At 41.5% G+C, this 18,088-nt stretch overlaps 1 protein-coding gene and 1 long non-coding RNA gene across 2 annotated transcripts in view; both read right to left on the bottom strand.

Moving 5' to 3' along the window:
• Window positions 1-4,222: 4,222 nt before the first annotated feature.
• LOC113836275 lies at window positions 4,223-11,294 on the bottom strand. Its single transcript, XR_003486308.2, has 2 exons — window positions 9,531-11,294; window positions 4,223-4,518 (listed from the first exon to the last, which is right to left on the bottom strand). It is a non-coding gene; the product is annotated as an uncharacterized LOC113836275 (long non-coding RNA).
• Window positions 11,295-14,116: 2,822 nt separating this feature from the next.
• Dcaf17 (DDB1 and CUL4 associated factor 17) overlaps window positions 14,117-18,088 on the bottom strand; it is a 30,107-nt gene continuing 26,135 nt past the window's right edge. The window contains exon 14 of the mRNA XM_027420206.2: window positions 14,117-17,515. Within this exon, the coding sequence (XP_027276007.1) occupies window positions 17,375-17,515 (141 nt within the window). The 3' untranslated portion in view covers window positions 14,117-17,374. The remainder of the gene's footprint in view (window positions 17,516-18,088) is intronic.

Genomic DNA, 18,088 nt, shown 5'->3' on the forward strand with positions numbered 1-18,088 from the left:
CCCCCAGAGGATGGAGAGAAAGAACTGGGTAGCAGTGAACTTGGCCTTGCCTAGTAAAGAAGCACCTGTAGAACCGAGACTGGTAGTGGCACTGGCACTTGATTCCATCACTCAGAAGGCTGAGGCAGGAGAATAGCCACAGATGTAAACCATTCTAGGCTACATAGTGAGTTCCAGACCAGCCTGGCTACAGAGACCCAGCCTCAAAATCAAAACAGAGAAGAGAGAAAAGAGAAGGCTCAAAGTTCGCCTAGTGTGCACAAAGACCTGAGACCCGAATAAACAAACAGGCTGTGGCAGTGCACACCTGTAATCTCACCACTGGGAAAGTAGAGACCGGAGGATCAGAAGTTTAGTATCATCCCCAGTTACAAAGAGAGTTTGAAGCCAGTCTGAGATACATGCTACGAAGAGATCTCAACAGTAAGAACAATAATGACCTGCCCAAACCTTAAACCTCCCCTTGTGACTTACCTTGATGAAGAAAGAGGTGCTGGCATCCTGCCTATCCAGGTGGGCCAAGAACACTGTCAGCATTATGCACTACTCTCAGAGGAAAGGGTTCTGGATGCTGAGGCTTCTAAAATGCACTTGGAAATGCTCTCACTAGCCCCTGGAGACCATTAAAAGTGCAGGAAATATAGTGTATGGGGGTGGGAGCTTGCACATCAAGAAATGATTTTCCAAAGAAAGGAGCCAGTGAGATGGCTCGGTGGGTAAAGGCACTTCTTACCAAGCCTGATGACCTGAGTGAGATCCCTGAATCTACAGGGTAAAAAGGAGAAAACCTGCTCTGCAAGTTGTCCTCTGACCTCTACATCCATGCTGGACTGCTCACAGAACACACACACACACACACACACACACACACACACACACACACACACACCAAATATATGCTTAAAATTAATTTTAAAATAGTAAGAAGATACAAAAATTATTTTAAAGGGTTGCTTATTTGGGTTTATTTTTATATGTGTGAGAGTTTTACCTGCGTAGGTCTGTGTACCACATGCATGCAATTCCCACAGAGACCAGAAGAGTGCGTTGGATTTCTTTGGACTATAGTTACAGAGTTGTAAACCTCCATGTGGGTGCTGGGAACTGAACCCTCGTCCTCTGGAAAAACAGCCAGTATGCTTAACAGCTGAGCCAACTCTCCAGTTCCTAAAATATTGTATGATTTTCTTTTAAATAAATGTTTTAGACCAATAAGGCTGGATTCATGGGTATGAGTTTGAGACTGTGGCCTGTAGCCATGACATTAAGCAAATGGAAGGAAGGGAGCTAGCTACATCCACAGTTCAAGACTTCCTATGATCTGACTCAGCCTAGCCCACATTCTTATCACTTACCACAGTCTGACTGACCCTGGATATTGTTGGCTGTAACTGTCTCTCAGAGTTACCTGAGCACTCCTATCTCTCCCTCTACATTGACCCTCTTCCAGAAACTCTCCAGTCCTTCTAGGGCCCAGACTGTATTACTCCCAACCACATTGGCATTCAGTGCCTCTCCACCACTTACAAAGATGTGATTATGATGCCTCCATGGCACTCTCCACTCTCCAGGTGGCCCTTTTATCGTCTTTGGCATGTAGGAGTTACTCAATAAATGTTTGTTAGGCAATGAATGTGTCTCTAGGGTCTTGACAGAGAATGGACAACGTATTCAAAATGAGTAATTTGGTAATGAAGAGGAAGGACTGTCTGTGTTTGTGAACAGGACGTGGGAAACCACAAGGGGTTCATACTGTCCCAAACCTATAGCAGAGAGGGTTAGTGGAGTCCAGAGAGAAAACTGGGGAGGGCAACCTTGTATGAGAGGTGCAGACAGTTTGCAGGGCCTTCAAAGGAAAAAGACCGGAGGGGAGGTAACTATTCCACCTTTACCCTCCCTGCCCATCTCCTGGAGAGGTCCTCTGGTGGCTAAGCAGAACCTAAGCAGATATCCCAGGGCCTTGATGTAGCTCTTGCAGGTCAGCTCCCCGAGGCACAGAGCAGAGTGCAGGAGGGCCAGGCATGGTGACACCTTCTTGTGTGTAAGAAGTGTAGACGGAGTTTCTGTCCTGTCCCACAGTCGTTTAGTCCCAAATAAACACACTGAGATTTATATTAATTATAATGGCTCAGGCTTCTTATTGGCTAGCTCTCTCTTAAATATTAACCATTTCTATTAACTATGTATTTGCTTACTGGTAACTCCAGCATGTTACTCCTTTGGCAGCTATATGCCATCTCTCTTCAGACTCTTCTTTGCCTTCTTCCCAGAATTCTCCTAGTCTGATAGCCCCACCTATACTTCCTGCCCAGCTACTGGCCAATCAACATTTATTCATCAACCAATATTCACAGCATACAGAAAGACATCCCCCCTCAAAGAAGTCCATTATTCTCAGGTCTGGAGAGATGGCTCAGCAGTTAAGAGCACTGACCGATCTTCCAGAGGAACTGGGTTCAATTCTCACCATCCACATGGCAACTAACAACTGTCTGTAACTCCAGAATCTGACACCCTCACACAGACAATACAGGGAGGCAAAATACCCAAAATAAGGATAAATAATTATAAAAAAGAAGTCCATTATTCTCAACCAAAGAAGTTAAAGATAGTGGTTTACTTTTGGCATAAGTAGACCATATTTTTACATTCCCATCTGTTGGTTCTGTTGGTTGGCCTATTTGCTCCTCTGTTCTCTACCTTTGGCCTTGCTGATGTCCAGGTTGAGAAGTTCTCAACCTTCCTAATGCTGCCACCCTTCAATACAGTTCCTCAAGTTGAGGTGACCCTCAACCATAAAGTTCTTTTCTTTTTTTTTCTTTAAATTAGAAACAAGCTTCTTTTACAAGCCAATCTCAGTTCCCTCTCCCTCCCCTCCTCCCCCGCCCCCCACTGACTCCCTATCCCAAACCCTTTCTGATCCCCAGGGAGGGTGAGGCCTTCCTTGGGGGAATCTTCAAAGTCTGTCATATCATTTGGAGCAGGGCCTAGACCCTCCCCAGTGTGTCTAGGCTGAGAGAGTATCCCTGTATGTGGAGAGGGCTCCCAAAGTCCATTTGTATACTAGGGATAAATACTGACCCACTACCAGTGGCCCCATAGATTACCCAGATCTCCAAACTGACCTCCTCCTTTAGAGGGTCCATAAAGCTATTTTCATTGCTATTTTGTAACTGTGACTTTGCTACTGTTGTGAATCATAATGTAAGTATTTGTGTTTTCTGATGGTCTTTGGCCCTCCCTGTGAAAGGCGAAAGGTTCAGGCTTTAATGCTGATCCGCTCTACCTCTTTAAGAGACAGACCCCACCCCCTGACAACAGTCAGGGCACGCACAGGGACGGGACGTGCCATCACCACATCACCCACCACGCATTTACTGCCTGCATGAGGACTCTGGGCATGCATGGAACCTCAGTGTGCATGCACAGTCTTCCCTTTAAAAGTTTCAACTTCCCTGCTTCGCTCTCTTTGCTTCTTCTTTGCTCTCTCTCTACTCTTCTCCTCTCTCTGTTTGCTTCTACTACTCTTTTCTCTGTCTCTATGGCGATCGGCCATGGCGGTCAGCCACTAACTCCGTTCCTCTTCTCTCTCAGTCTCCCTACTCTGTCTGGCCTATAATAAAATGGCTAATATGTCTCATCTTACGCCTCCTCTTTTCTTCTTTATCTTTAATTTAAACAAAAACATAACAAAAGGGTCATCAAACCCCAAAGGGGTCTCGACCCACAGGCTGAGAAATGCTGGTCTACAGCTTTCCTTGTCCTAAGGCTTCTAGTTGTGTTTGATGGATGGATGCTGCCGACAGATAAAGGGTAGAAAAGATCTCACTGTGTCTCCTTGACTGTTCATTTTCCTTTCTGTTGAAACTTTCTGATATGCTCTCTTGCATAGCTATGGTTCCCACAGGAGATTGACTGCACTGCCATGCCCCCCTTGCCTCCACAGGCTTTGAGTTCCTGCAGTTGCTTGTCCCTGGTTCTCATCTGCCTTCCTGGGATGCCTTCTGTCTGTTTTTTGCCTCTGAAAAAATTCATTCAACCGTCTCAAAATAAATCCTTTATGTGAACCTAGTGTTTCCTGACGTATTCTGACTAATATAAATGGAAAACTACTGATCCCTGGAACTCACTTGGTGGAAACGGAGAGCAGGTTCTCTGCAGTTACTCTCTGACCGCATGTGTGCACGTGAAATGTTCACCCCAGTTGCCATGCATGCAAAAATAAGTAATAAAAATGTAAAGTTCTATTAAGAAGCTGAATGAAGAACTGAGAGCCAATATCAGTCTCTCCTCCTTCATGGTAGTTTAGTGTCTCATTGGTAATGGGCAGCTCGCATTCTGTCTTATTATGAATGGAGGGTTACATACAGTCGGACAAAAATCAAAGATGAACTCTCAGTTTCTCCCCTCCTTTTCCCTAGACAAGTGATGTGGGGATCAGAAAGTTGTCTTCAGTACTGCTCAGAAGTAGAGGACCTGCCGAGAATTCCTGAGGTCTTGGGAATTTGGTCTCCGGTACTAAAAGAAAGAAAGAAAGAAAAAAATTGTCCCAATCACTTGTCCAAGGTCAAGAGATTCATGGCTGAGACTGTGGTTTGTGATTCGAGCCGAGCCCAAGAAGTGGTCAAAGGCTCCTTAATGAAATAAAAGGATTAGTGTTTTAAAAGCACGAAGTTGGAAGCCTGCTAATGGGACAGATATGCTTTTATCATAGGAGGCATATCAAAGACAGGCAGGTAGGTTATCTCCCGGAATTCGTTTACCCTGGGAGGGGCCACTCTCTGGGTCCACAAGGCACACCACATACCAGAGATGAATAACACCGAAAATAAGAAAATACAGCGAACACAGCTTGGAACAGTTGTTGACAGCAAGTATTTAACAACACATTCATGCAGACAGACTGAGGAGGTTAGAGTCTAAGATAAAGCCAGGAGTTAGCAAGGAATGGAATGCCCTGAAACATGTTTCTTATAATCAAGCTCCCACGGGAAAACCAAGTTTTATAAGCACATTGGGCTGTGTGAGTGGGGGCATTATACTGTGTAAGGAACTTGACTGTACAATTGGGGAGGATTCTAAACCATAGCTCTACCTTTGGAGTTTTTATTGGGGCCTTTCTGGTTAGCTTTATAATAACAGAAATAGGTATCCTAATGATAACCCTCCCATCACCGATACATTTTTTAAAGGGCTTGCAGAGGCAGTACACTTCAGAAACAGAACTCGGGGCCTCAGTGAAGTGTGAAAGGATGGAGGGAGTATGAAAAAGAACTCTCACTAGAACAGTCTTGGTCTTTCTCCCTTTTAAAAAATGTATTTATTTATTTATTTATTTTGTGTGTGTGTGTGTGTGAGAGAGAGAGAGAGAGAGAGAGACAGAGAGAGAGAGACAGAGAGAGAGAGACAGAGAGAGAGAGAGAGAGAGAGAGAGAGAGAGAGAGAGAGAGAGATCAGAGGACAATTTGTGGGAGTCAGTCGTCTCTTCTACCAAATGGGTCCTGGAAATTAGGACACAGGCTTGGTTGCTTTACCCATTGAGCCATCTTGCTGTTTCCAGAGAGATGTCAGATATTTCTAAAGAAAATTTATAGGCAAATAGTTTAAATGTATCTTACTAGATCTTGGGGAAACTTAATTGTATCTTTGGCACTAGGTGAACATGTTTTTAAAGAGAAAATTAACTGGTCTAAGTCCAACTTTCACTTGTTTTTCAGATCAATCAGTTTTTTGAGACAGTCACTCACTAGAACCTGGGGCTCTCTGATTAGGTGGAGCTGGCTGTATTGTGAGCCCCAGGGACCTGCCTGCTTCTGCCTTCCTAGAGCTAAAATTACAAGCATATGCCAGCAGGTTTGATTTTTATTTATTTTTTGAGACAGGGTCTCATTTTTGTGGCTCTGGTTAGCCTGGAACTGGCTATGCAGATCAGTCTGTCCTTTAACTCATAGAGATCCACTTGCATCTATCTCAAAGGTGCTAGGGATTAAATGTTTATGCCACCCAGTATCGTGTTTGCTTTGGGACTTTTTCTGTGGGTGATAGTTACTGAACTCATGCCTTCATGTTTGTGTGGCAAGTGTTTTACTGACAGTGCTATCTCCTCGGTCCTCCAAATTTTAATTTTGTTCCAAAATATCTGGGCTCCCTTCATTTATGTGTTCACTCTATCCAAGCCTAGGTCCTTCAGGGTCCAGGCGGACAACAGGAAGCAATTTGGAACAAGGCACCTGAGCTTGCTGCAAGCCTGTTGTGACATGCACAGGGACCAAAAACTGGGCTATAATTTGCTAACCAGTGACAGAATAGTTTTAGTATTATTTAGGGTCTTAACTGGGTGGAAGTGAACAAAACACAGATGGAGAAAACAGCATTTTATTTTTATTAACCACTGAATGAAACTGAGCAATGTCTTTATTTATGTGGGTGGATGATACTCATATTTGCAATAGCTATCACTTAGCTACAATTATACTTTTATGGCATAGAATTTTCACAGATCATCATCTAAACTCAGCCTTTTTTTTCAAAGTAACACTAGTTACTACTGAGAATTACAGTTAGATCTTATCATTGAATCAATGCTAACTGATACTTTATTACATCAAAAATTTATTTTTATCTCCAAAATGTTAGTAAGTCCTCTTCGGTGTGATTGGTTTCCTAAAGCTATGGGTTTGGGACTTTAAATCCACTTAAAAACAATCTTCTGAGGGGGAGGCCTTATTAGCTTGCAAAAGGAGTCCAAGTCACACAAATGGTTGAGAGTCCTAAAGCAAAATGACTTCTAAGGTTTATTTCTGCTTTTAAATCTATAAAGGGAACAGCTGGACCTGCCAATCAAGGGAAGGCAACCAACTAAATCAGATTCATGTCTTACAAAGTCCAGTTACCAAACTAATGTCATAGGAGTATAAGAAAACAACACTTGAACGATTTGATAGTTATCTTAGAAAAAGCAGCCTAGAAAAGCCTCATATCTTCTTAGCCCAGCAAGGCGTGGAATCTGAGTTCTCCTGACTCACACTCCCAAAGGAAGAAAAAGTTTATCTCTCAATTGCTTAACTTTTATTTATGGATAGTCTGATTGATGTTCTGTTAGCACAGCGTGGCCTGGCCAGCAGAGCTGCAGTCAGGCTGTTTGTTGTAAGTACTTTGATTTGCTACAGCTTTCCTTCTGCCTGGGTCCTTTTCTTTCTTGACACAACTCCTTTCCCCAATACTCAAACTTGCCTTCTACCAAGGCACAAATGATGAGAGCATCCTTGTCTCACTCCGTACTAAAACAGACTGATTGCCTAGCTCTTATGTGAAGCATTGGTGATCTGTGCTGATTTAGTCATGAAAACTATGACTGCTTAGTTATCACTTAGTATATATCAGATGCACGTTTCCACCAATTTAATGCTTACAGCAATCCCATTCTACAGATGAGGAAACCAGACCACAAGGAAGACACTTCTTATAGCCAGAAAATAAAGGGTTTGTGAATCAAACGTGAGTAGTTTGGATAGAGCCTCACTTACAGACACTGCTATCCTGATGGTTTATTTAATGAATTCCTTATTTGTTGACATCAACATTTGTGCTTTTATATGTTTTCACTATTCATGAACATCTTTATGTATTTCTGGATGCTTTTGAGGAAAAATTTTAATTGAAATTGCTAGATTAAAATATTTTAATCAGGGCCGGAGAGATGGCTCAGCCATTAAAGGCTAGGCTCACAACCAAAAATATAAAATATTTTAATCAAATCGATAAACTGTCTCACAAAAGGCTGTTACAATTTTTCCATAACAGTATCACAGTGGTCCTTCATACTATGTCCAATAGAGTGTGTTGCTGTTCTCTCTTTTAAAGCTGTTTGTTAAGCTGATGGGCATTGTAAGCACCTGCACTTACTTCTGGTGCCAAGGTCACCTAATATGGCCATCGAGAAATTAAAACAGGCTGGGGTTGGAGGGGCCACGGCAAGACTGAGGCTGTGACAGTTTTATTAAGAGCACTCAGAATTTTTATACCCCTATCAGAAACAGAATACAGTGGTGATTGCCAGGATCGATACAGTAGTAGTTGCCAGTATACAATGATGTTTTCAAGCTATACAGGGTACACAAGATTAATGTCTAAGACCAATTGTCCTGGCAAGTTCCCATGCTTCCTCGACTTCTAAGGGAACATACAGAGAAACACAAAGTGGCCTGAACACTTTACTGCCCGAGGGAATGCCTCGGTTTCTCAGGAACTGCAAGGCACACAGTGCCCCAGAAGCCACAGAGTCTAACCTGAAAAACCTATGATGCATGCCTCTCAAGGCAACTAGGCTAAGCCAACTCCATGGTTCCTGGCAGGCCATAACATGACATCTCATTTTATGTGTTAATTAGCTTCAATTGGCTCACTCCATTTTTGGGGGGTGGGGAGGGCCCCAAGAGCAAAGTTGTTCATCTCCAGAAAGCAGAGAGACAGAGACAGACAGACAGACAGACAGACAGACAGACAGACAGACAGACAGACACACACACACACACACACACAGAGAGAGAGAGAGAGAGAGAGAGAGAGAGAGAGAGAGAGAGAGAGAGGGACTGAAGGAGCTAGGCATAAGGATACTTTTCAGGGCATGGCCTCAGTGACTGACTTCCTTCAAATAAGTCCTACATCCTATCTTCCTTCCATGGCCTCCCAACATGTCATAATATTATGAATCCATTAAGGGATTAAACCATTGAGTCAGAGTCCTTATGATCTAATCACCTCTAAATGACTGGATCAACCAACTGGGGGCCAGGCCGTCAACATGAGTCATAAGCATATTCACAGTATGACATTATACTTTGTATTTCTTTGTGGACAGACACAGGTCACATATATAAAGCGATTGCTTGTTTTATTCTTCTATGATTGCTAGTCTTTGCTATAAGGATTCGAGTATGGCAGAGTACCTCCCCAAAAGGCTTGGTCCCCAGGACAGTGCTTTTAGGAAGTGAAATGGGTTTCTACAAAGCAGGATCTAATGAGAGGTCTTGGATCATTGAGGGCGTGTTCAAAGGGATCGTGAGATACCCTTGTCCCACACCAGCCTGGCTGTAATATTCTTTTCCTAATACATTATTAGTATAGTATTTTGGAAAGATTTAATAGAAAAAAGTTCACTGATAATAAGGAGGCAGTTTCCAGTGATTTTCTATCATGAGACACAGTGAATTAATTGGGATATTTTAAGTCATTAAAACTGTTGTCATGAACTATAAGAACACTTAAAAACCAAGTGGTTAACTTGAAAAATGACTAGATAATTTTATCTAAGCATTAGTTTCTTTAAAAAGCATATTATTGACTTTGTAATGGAATAATGGTCCTGGTTTCAGGAGTTGTTATTTTCAGAGATTTATACTGAAATATGTATATAGAAAATAAATTGTGTTTCAGAATCTTTTTCTCTTAATGACCCAGTATGGAAAGATATGAAATGATGGAGTAGATGAAAAAAAAAAAAACTGTTGTTTTTTACACTGTAGTGGTACCTGCTGTAATCTCCATGCTTAAGAGAGGGAAGAAGGATGATCAGGAGTTCAAGGTCATCTTGAGCAACTCAGTGAGTTTGAGGTCAGTTTGGAATGTATGAGATGCTCTGTCAAAAAAACAAAACCAATAATGAAACAAACAAACAAAAAAAGATAAAGGGGGTGGTGGCTGAGCAAAACGTGTTAGGTGCAAAGAACATATTAGAGCTCCTAGGTCATCTCTCAGCATCCCCTCCTCCCCTGAAGATTATTGAAGCAGACTGTTTAGTTATTCAACAAATATTTATAAGCAGTGGTGAAGTTAGTATTTGAACCAGATGCCTGTCTAGGCTTTCCCCCATCACCTGTCTTAGGTCAAGAAAGGAATGAGATGAGGCCTGGAGAGATGATGGCTCAGCAGTTAAGAGCACTGACTCTTCCAGAGGACTTGGATTTGATTCCCAGCACACATAGGTGGCTCACAACCGTCTGTTAATTCCAGTTACAAGGGACTGGACTTCCTCTTCTGGCCTCATTGGGCACCAAGTACCCACATGTCCACAGATGTACACACAGATAAAACATTCATACACATAAAATTAAAATAATATCTTTTAAAAGGAATGGGATCTTGGTATGACAGCTTATGCCTGCAATCTTGGCCCTTGGGAGGGTGAGGCAAGAAGACTACAGAGTTCCAAGATATCCTCAGTTTTAGAGTGAGACTATGTCTTTAAAAAAAAAAAAAGACAAAGAAAAGAAAGAGGGAAGAGAAGTGGAAAGAGATGGAGAAAGGGGAAAAAGAAAAAAGGAAGGAAGGAAAGAAAAAAGGAAAAGAACAAATAAAAGGGAGGAAGGAAAGAAGAAAGGAAGAAAGAAAAACCATCCCAGGGGCTAGAGCTGTAGCTAAGTGTGTGTGTGTGGAGGGGGAGTACATGGCTAGCATGAATGAGGCCCTGAGTTTGATTCCCACTGTTTTATAAAACCTGGAGTGATGCACACCTACAACCCCAACACTCAGAAGGCAGAGACAGAAATTCAAGGTCATCCTGGGCTACATTGTGAGTTTGAAGTAAGTTTGGGCTACATGGTACCATGTCTATGAAAAAGAAAGGAGGGGAGAGGAAAAGAGAGGAGGGGAGGGGAGGGGAAAAGGGAGGAGAGATGAGAGGAGATGAATGGAAAGAGCACAGTCAGGGCAACTGACAAAGCTGCAGTAGATTTAAAACAATAAACAGCAATGTCTTATCTTCCTGTCTCCAGCATGAAGCCAAGTCTGGAAGTCTAGAGTCCAGGGCCCTTTCCCCCACATCCCCACAGTCTACAATTTCCACACCAGGGAAGGGTGTTCAGAGTTCTGTGTCTTGAGGGCTACCAGTTCTTGTTTCAGAGGTTTGCCCCTGAAGGGGCTGAGCTGAAGTTGCTTGCCAATAGCTGTTGTAAGTTCAAGAAGGTGGTTGGGCCACCCAGAGTGGAGCTTGTACGTGATCAATGGACATGTCACCTGTGTCCTGTGTCTTTGATTAATACACTTACTATCAGGCCTGTATAACACAGAGGTAGTGTTAAACATAGTTTTGTTTAAACTATCATCCATTTAACAAAAATACCTCATGGAAAAGGGGGAAAGAAGAGCTACTATTTAGAAGGTATGGAAAACAGGAACTACCACCTGCTCTGATAAGGGGGGTTTTTGTTGATGCTGTTCTGTTGTGTGTGGTTGATGTTTGAGGTGGTTTCCTATAGCCAAGGCTGGCCTTGAACTCCTGATCCTCCTCCTCCTCCTCCTCCTCTCCCCCTTTCTCTCTCTCTCTCTCTCTCTCTCTCTCTCTCTTCTCTCTCTCTCTCTCTCTCTCTCACACACACACACACACACACACACACACACACACACACACGTGAACATAGCAACTTTATTCATAACAGTAAGAAAACAATAGCAGAAACAGCCCAGATGCCATCAGTAAGAAAACAGAAGAACAAACTGATGTATTCATGTAATATACTCAGGAATTAAAAAGAACAAACAAGCGATGCTCCAATACAATGAATTTCACAGTTGTTATGCTGAGTAGCTCAAACTGGGATGTATGTGATGGAGTCAGAGCAGGAGTAGGTGGGAAGGGACTTCAGTGCTTTAAACCTTGAAAAGGAGCTGGATGGTGGTGGCGCATGCCTTTAATCCCAGCACTCAGGAGGCAGAAGCAGGAGGATCTCTGTGAGTTTGAAGCCAGCCTGGTCTACAAGAGCTAGTTCCAGGACAGGCTCCACAGCTACACAAAGGATTTGGATTATACAATCACAAAATCTCAGCAAACTTATACAAATGTCTGTGCATTTCATTACACGTAAATATTAAATAAAAATTTAAAATCTAAATGAGCAATACATCTATTACATGCATGCTAATGTTCTGGGGAAATAATCTGACACTTGTAATTTATTTTGAAATGCACTGAAAAGCTAAGCAATGAAAGAGAATGTAACCTATGTGGTTGGTGTTTAATAACACACAATAAAGTTATATAAACTTCACTGTATATTTAAAATATTCCCAACTTAATGAGAAAGGTTCTGAGTCTTAACTAATATAGACCCTGCTTGAAATACACTGTGAGCCAGAGATTGCACCACAACACAGGGTATAGACATTAGCTCCTGAGTTTTGTTTAGGTTCTAAAATGTTTAACATATACAAACATAGTGAGAACAAGAAGAAACTGTAAAAATCATCATCACTGCCATCATCTTTTTCTGGCAGGATCTTGCTGTATAGTCCTTACTAGCTTGGTGCTCACTAAGTAGCCCAGGCTGGCCTGGAGACTGTGGTAATACTCCTGTTTCTCAAGTGGATAGCCAACACTTAAAAAATATTGAATTCAGGCTAAATGATAGTAATTAATACTGGGATTTACTGTCATTACAAACTATCATTTCTGAATTATTGAACATTCCAATATGAAATCATTCCAATTATTGAACAAAGAAACATCTATCAATTTATGAGTAAACTCTACTTTATCAAAATTTAGTCAAAAAGTGGAAATTATCACACACACACACACCTTATTAGGAGATGGAATATAGTAAAAGCATTGCTTAGTGTGCATAGAGGACTGGGTTTGATCTTTAGCACTGGGGTGGAAGAGCAGACCACACAAAACAAACAAAAACCACCTACCACTCTATTGGAAAGGACACTTTCCCAGGTCCTTAATAGCTGTCATTATGCTACGGAACTTTGTACAAGCTTCACTTGCCTCCTTGTACAAAGGGGAAAAAACAATGGCATATACCTGAAGCGGGTAACTTCAGCAGTATCAAGATCAGTAGCAGACAGAAAACATTCAGTGTACACAGCTGGGCATGGAGGCTCATCACAGTTCAAGTACAGCCTAGACTACATAGGAAATTCCAGGGTTGGTGGGAGGGGGAAAGGTGAGGGAGAGAGAGAACATGCCCCCCTCTTGTAAAAAGGACACATAGGGTTTAAGAAAATGCTCAGGTGTTGGGAAATTATGGAATATCTTAAACAGAAAAAAAAAATCATCTCCTCACTTGTTAGTTCAATAGCAACAGTGACAAGATTTATGTTTCACCCAGAGCTGTGATAAATGCTGTAGAAAGTCAAAGAACAGTAAGTTTGCAGTGTCACTCAGGATACAGCTTGACATCTATACTTGCTGAGAGAGTAGACCCTGCTTCAGAGTGAGCAGGTGCAGACACTAACAAGCCCATACCTTATGAGGTAGCATGCATTGTTTTCCTTGTTGCTGCTGCTGTTACTCCAGCACTGGGCACAGAACCGAGGACCCCATGCACAACAGCCAAGTGCTCTACCACTGAACTTCTCGGTATGAGTGCATCTGCATTTCCTCCATTCTTTTCTATCTTCAGTATCTTTTGGCATCTTTTTTACCAACCATCTCATTACCAATCATGCAGCTGACATTTCCATAAACTGTGACAACTGGCCAAAACTAAGCAGCTGTAGCTAATCATGTTAGCTGGATACAGCTCTCTCTTTTACACACACACCACACCCTCTATTTATGTGTATTGTGTGTATCTGTATGGATTTGTGTGCACATTCGAGTGTATGTATATATGGGGTATTGGTGGGGGTCAGAAAAGGATGTTAGATCCTCTGGAGCTGGAGTTACACATGGCTGTGTAGCCCAGTATGGCTTGTAACCATACAACCCAGGCTAGCCTCTAACTTGCGGCAACCCTCCTGTTTCAGCCTCCCAGTTGCTAAGATTATAGGTATGAACCATTAGGCCCAGCTTACACTAGGAATTTCCTAGAGGTCATGTTATACTTAGACTAGAGGTAGCCCATCCCTTCTCTCAGAAATGTCTCAACTGCCTTTCTGAATACATGAGTTTCTTTCTACTACCACACATGCACACACACACTCTCTCCCACACACATACACAGCAATGATTTAAAGGAAAAGAAACTCCACAACCAACAAAGATTCTCTGCCAAGACTGAAGTCTAAAGACACTGCTCCAAATGCTCTCAAAACGCAGAGCAAATACATGGTCATGCAGACCTACACAGCATCATCCTTTCTTCTCTTGGCTGCTGCTCTTCTCATTGGATTTGTTTTTTAGTGTGTAAACTTGTGGATTAGGTGTTGTGTGCATGCCAGCACTTGAAAGGTGGAGGCAGGCAGATCTCTGTCAGTTTGAGGCTACTCTGGTCTACAGTATAGCAATGAAGTCGGAGACCTTGTCTAAAAACTGCTCCCCCCACCCCCAACACACAAAAGGATGCACACACCAAAAAAAACCAAAAATGTAAACAAACAAAAGAACACCACCCAAACAACAAAAACAAACACAAAACAGCAAGTTGTAAATATGTTAGACAGGGCTGGGCACAGAACTATTGACTGCTCTGTAATTACCAATGCTGACTCTAAAATGATCTCAGAGCCTCAGAGACACTAAACAGAGCTGTTAAGTATCATAAATGAGACTGCATTTTCAATGCAGTAAATCCAAATATAGACTTTAACATGCTATTACCTTGTTCATGAGGTAATTATTTCTATGTTCTCCCATGTAGACAGTATTCTACATAGGTTTAGGTTCAGCTTCAGAAAGATTTCTTTTTTAGCTCACATACATTCTGCCTGATGTCAATGCACATTAATGTCCATAATCTGGAAGTCCAAAACATTCTAAAATCTGAAACTTTTTAGTGCTGACATGATGTCATGAGTATAAAATTCAACACTGGATCTTAGGTGCTGGGACACGGATAGGCACGCTTAAAATAGTGCATAAAAGTGCTTTCAGGTTATATACACAAGAGATGTATTTTTTGTTTGTCTTGTTTTTTTGAGACAGGGTTTCACTGTGTAGTTCTGGCTGTCCTGGAACTCACTCTGTTAACTAAGCTGGCCTCTAACTCACAGAGATCCTAATGCCTCTGTCTTCAAGTGCTGGGATTAAAGGTGTGAGCCACCACTGCCCGGCCACAAGATATGTATTAAACAAACAAACAAAAAAATGTCATGTTTTGACCTTGCACCCATTCCCAAGATCTTATAATGTACCTGCAAATACTGTAAAATGGAAGGAGGGTGAATTATAAAACAATTTTGGTCCTTAAGCATTTTGGATAAGGAATAACCAACCTGTAACTTTGTTTCTATGCACAAAAGATGATTTTATATGTTTCCTTTATTTCTTGATTTACTAACTCTTTGATTTTTAAATAGCCAACATCTTTCTCCTTAGTCCTGCGGATCATAATCAATTAGAAACATCTTTGCAGACTTTCAAGGGCCAACTGGACAGAATCCACTCTTAACATGAGGTCAGGACAAAATGAAAAGACTTTTACACAAATCTTCCAAGCTAAAATTCCATATTCTAACCTTAAACTTGAATAAAAAATGGTTCACTGCAGTTGTTTTATGCTTTATTGAGACAGGGTCTCATGTAGCCTAGGCCGGCTCTGAATTCACTACACACCAAGCTGACACTGAACTCTTGATTGTCCTGCCTCTGCCTTTGGGATTAAGGTTTTTTGTTTTGTTTTTAAGGCAAGGTTTTGCTTCATAGTCCAAGTTGGCTTTAAACTTACAGCAATCCTGTTACAGTTCCCTGAGTCCTTGAGTTACAGGTGTGAGCTACCTGCCCTGGCTGATCTTCCCTTGTTTTATAGTTATTCTTTTGAGGCTAAACTGGAAAAATGAGATAAACATGTGGATTCTGAGCAACTGGATTTCTCAAGCTGGGAATGTAAATATCCACTTTCTCCCTATACTTAGGTTACCTTTATCTAACATTCTGAAAGGTGAGTACTTGAATTCAAGTGTCATGATTAAATATGTTCTAAGAAGAAAAAGAAACTTCCTTCTGAGAACAATCAAAATCTTCCTCTGGCTAACCAGGTGATTCTCAGGCAGGAAAGAACTCCTCCTGGGGTTTCAACTGTGCTACAAGGAAGAGGCCACCAGGGGCCAGTAGTGCATGGAAGTGGCCTAACAGAGGCCCCTTTATGTTCTTGACAGATAGGAAAATATCACTAAATGAAACAGATTCACTGAGTAAATAGGATGGAAAATAAGACCAACATCTTTAGATGTATTAGGAGCTAAACAGGGTACAAATCAAGAAAAGGTTTCATTTCAATTTTGCTTGGAGTCTTTAAAAACACAAATATTCAGTGCTGGGAGATAGCTCAGTCTAGAAAGTGCTTGCTACACAAGCATGCAAATCTGAGTTTGACTCCCAGGCCCCATGTAGATATCTGGGCTTGATGGTATGCCTTTAATCCCAGTGCTGGGGAGGCAGACAGGAGAATCCCAGACCAGCCAGTCAGACTAAGGTAATCAGTGAGCCCCAGATCCCAGTGAGACCCTATCTCAGAACACAAAGTAGATGGCTCTTGAGAACACTACCATTGGCTGACTTCTGGCCTCCAAATGCACATGTACACATGAACATGCATACATACCCACATAAACACACCCAAGTGCACTGGTATTAAGACATACACACACAGAATACAGTCAATGAGAATATCAGGCCATGGGAATAAGAGCATATAAGAAATGGTAATTTGAAAACTAGATCAATTCTTGTATAGAAATTCTATACAATCATTGTATAGAAACACACACACACACAATATATATATATATATATATATATATATATATATATATATATATATATAATTTTTTTTTCTTACCAAGAAGCTGTGATGATTTTTGGCTCAAAAGTATGATTTTACATTATAAATTTCTAATCCTTAAGCAAAGTTTGGTATAGAGTATATAGGATTTATTTATCTTTTCATTGTCATTTTGAGAACAGGTCTCATGTAGACGAACCTGGACTTGAATTTGCTATATAGCCAGTACTGGCTTTGAACGCCTGATCTTTTTGCTCTACATGCCATGTACTGGGATTATAGGTGTGTGCTACCACACCTGGCTTTTATGTTTAATGTTTTTATTTCTGCTTCTTTCTCCTAGCCTTGCCAACTAAAACATTATAGTAGTTTTAAAGAATCATGTTAATTATCCCTGGATCAATGATGTCTCCTTGACACCTAAATTTAACCATCTCCTGTTCCCTAGCATTTTACATTCACATTAGCACCTTGTCTACAAGTTTTAAAATGCTGCGCCTCTTAGGACAGCATTCTAGAGAGCATTTACATAAAACAGAGTCCTCACTGCCTTCTGTGGCAAGAGCTTAAGCCAGTCCTTTGAAGCTAGCACAAGACCTGTTCTGGAAAGTACTGCAGCATGTTCCATGCAGATGAAAAGGAGAACTGGACACAGCCCATAGATAGGGTGTTTCACCAAATTCTCAAGTTACGATAATCTCACTGTCTTAATCACTTCTATTGACAATGTCTTCTTCTTCTCCAGGGTCACAGACCATCTGGTAAACATAGCAGCTGAAGACCCGGTTGGGTTTCTGTTCGATGTGTAGCACCAAATCTCTGTCAAAGTAGACTTCATGGCTATATGTCTGTAACAAAAACACAGTCATATGAGACCTGCTTTTCACAAAAGCATAGGCACTGTTGTGTTACCAAAATATCATAGCAGTACCCCAGGAACCTTTTTATGTATACAGATGTGGAACACTTGTCAGAAATGGATTTCCCATTATTTATGTACATGTAGAAAATACAGAAAATTTAGAGACTGGAAAGAGCTGTGGACTTAGGAGCCAGAGTACCAGTTCATTCATTGTCAGCACTGCACATTGTCAGGCTGTTATGAGTGAGTACATGCACTCATATGCTCAAGTTCCTTACTGATAGAAAAAGGCCTAGGCAGAAGGTATGCTGTTCCTTGTAACTTTTACTTTTGTATATTTGCATCCTCATGTGTGTGTAGGGGTGTGTGTGCATGTGTGTGGAGGGCACAGGAAGATGTCACATGTCTTCCTCAATCTCTCTCCACCTTACTCATTGGATCTAGAGCTTAATGATTTGGCTGATCTAGCAATCTTGCCTCAGAGATTTTGTCTTCACCTCCAAGTCAGAGGCTGTCACACCTACTAGCATTTATATGGGTGATGGGGATCCAAACTCGA

This window comes from Cricetulus griseus, chromosome 6, assembly GCF_003668045.3.
Source record: "Cricetulus griseus strain 17A/GY chromosome 6, alternate assembly CriGri-PICRH-1.0, whole genome shotgun sequence".
Classification (NCBI taxonomy): Eukaryota; Metazoa; Chordata; class Mammalia; order Rodentia; family Cricetidae; genus Cricetulus; species Cricetulus griseus.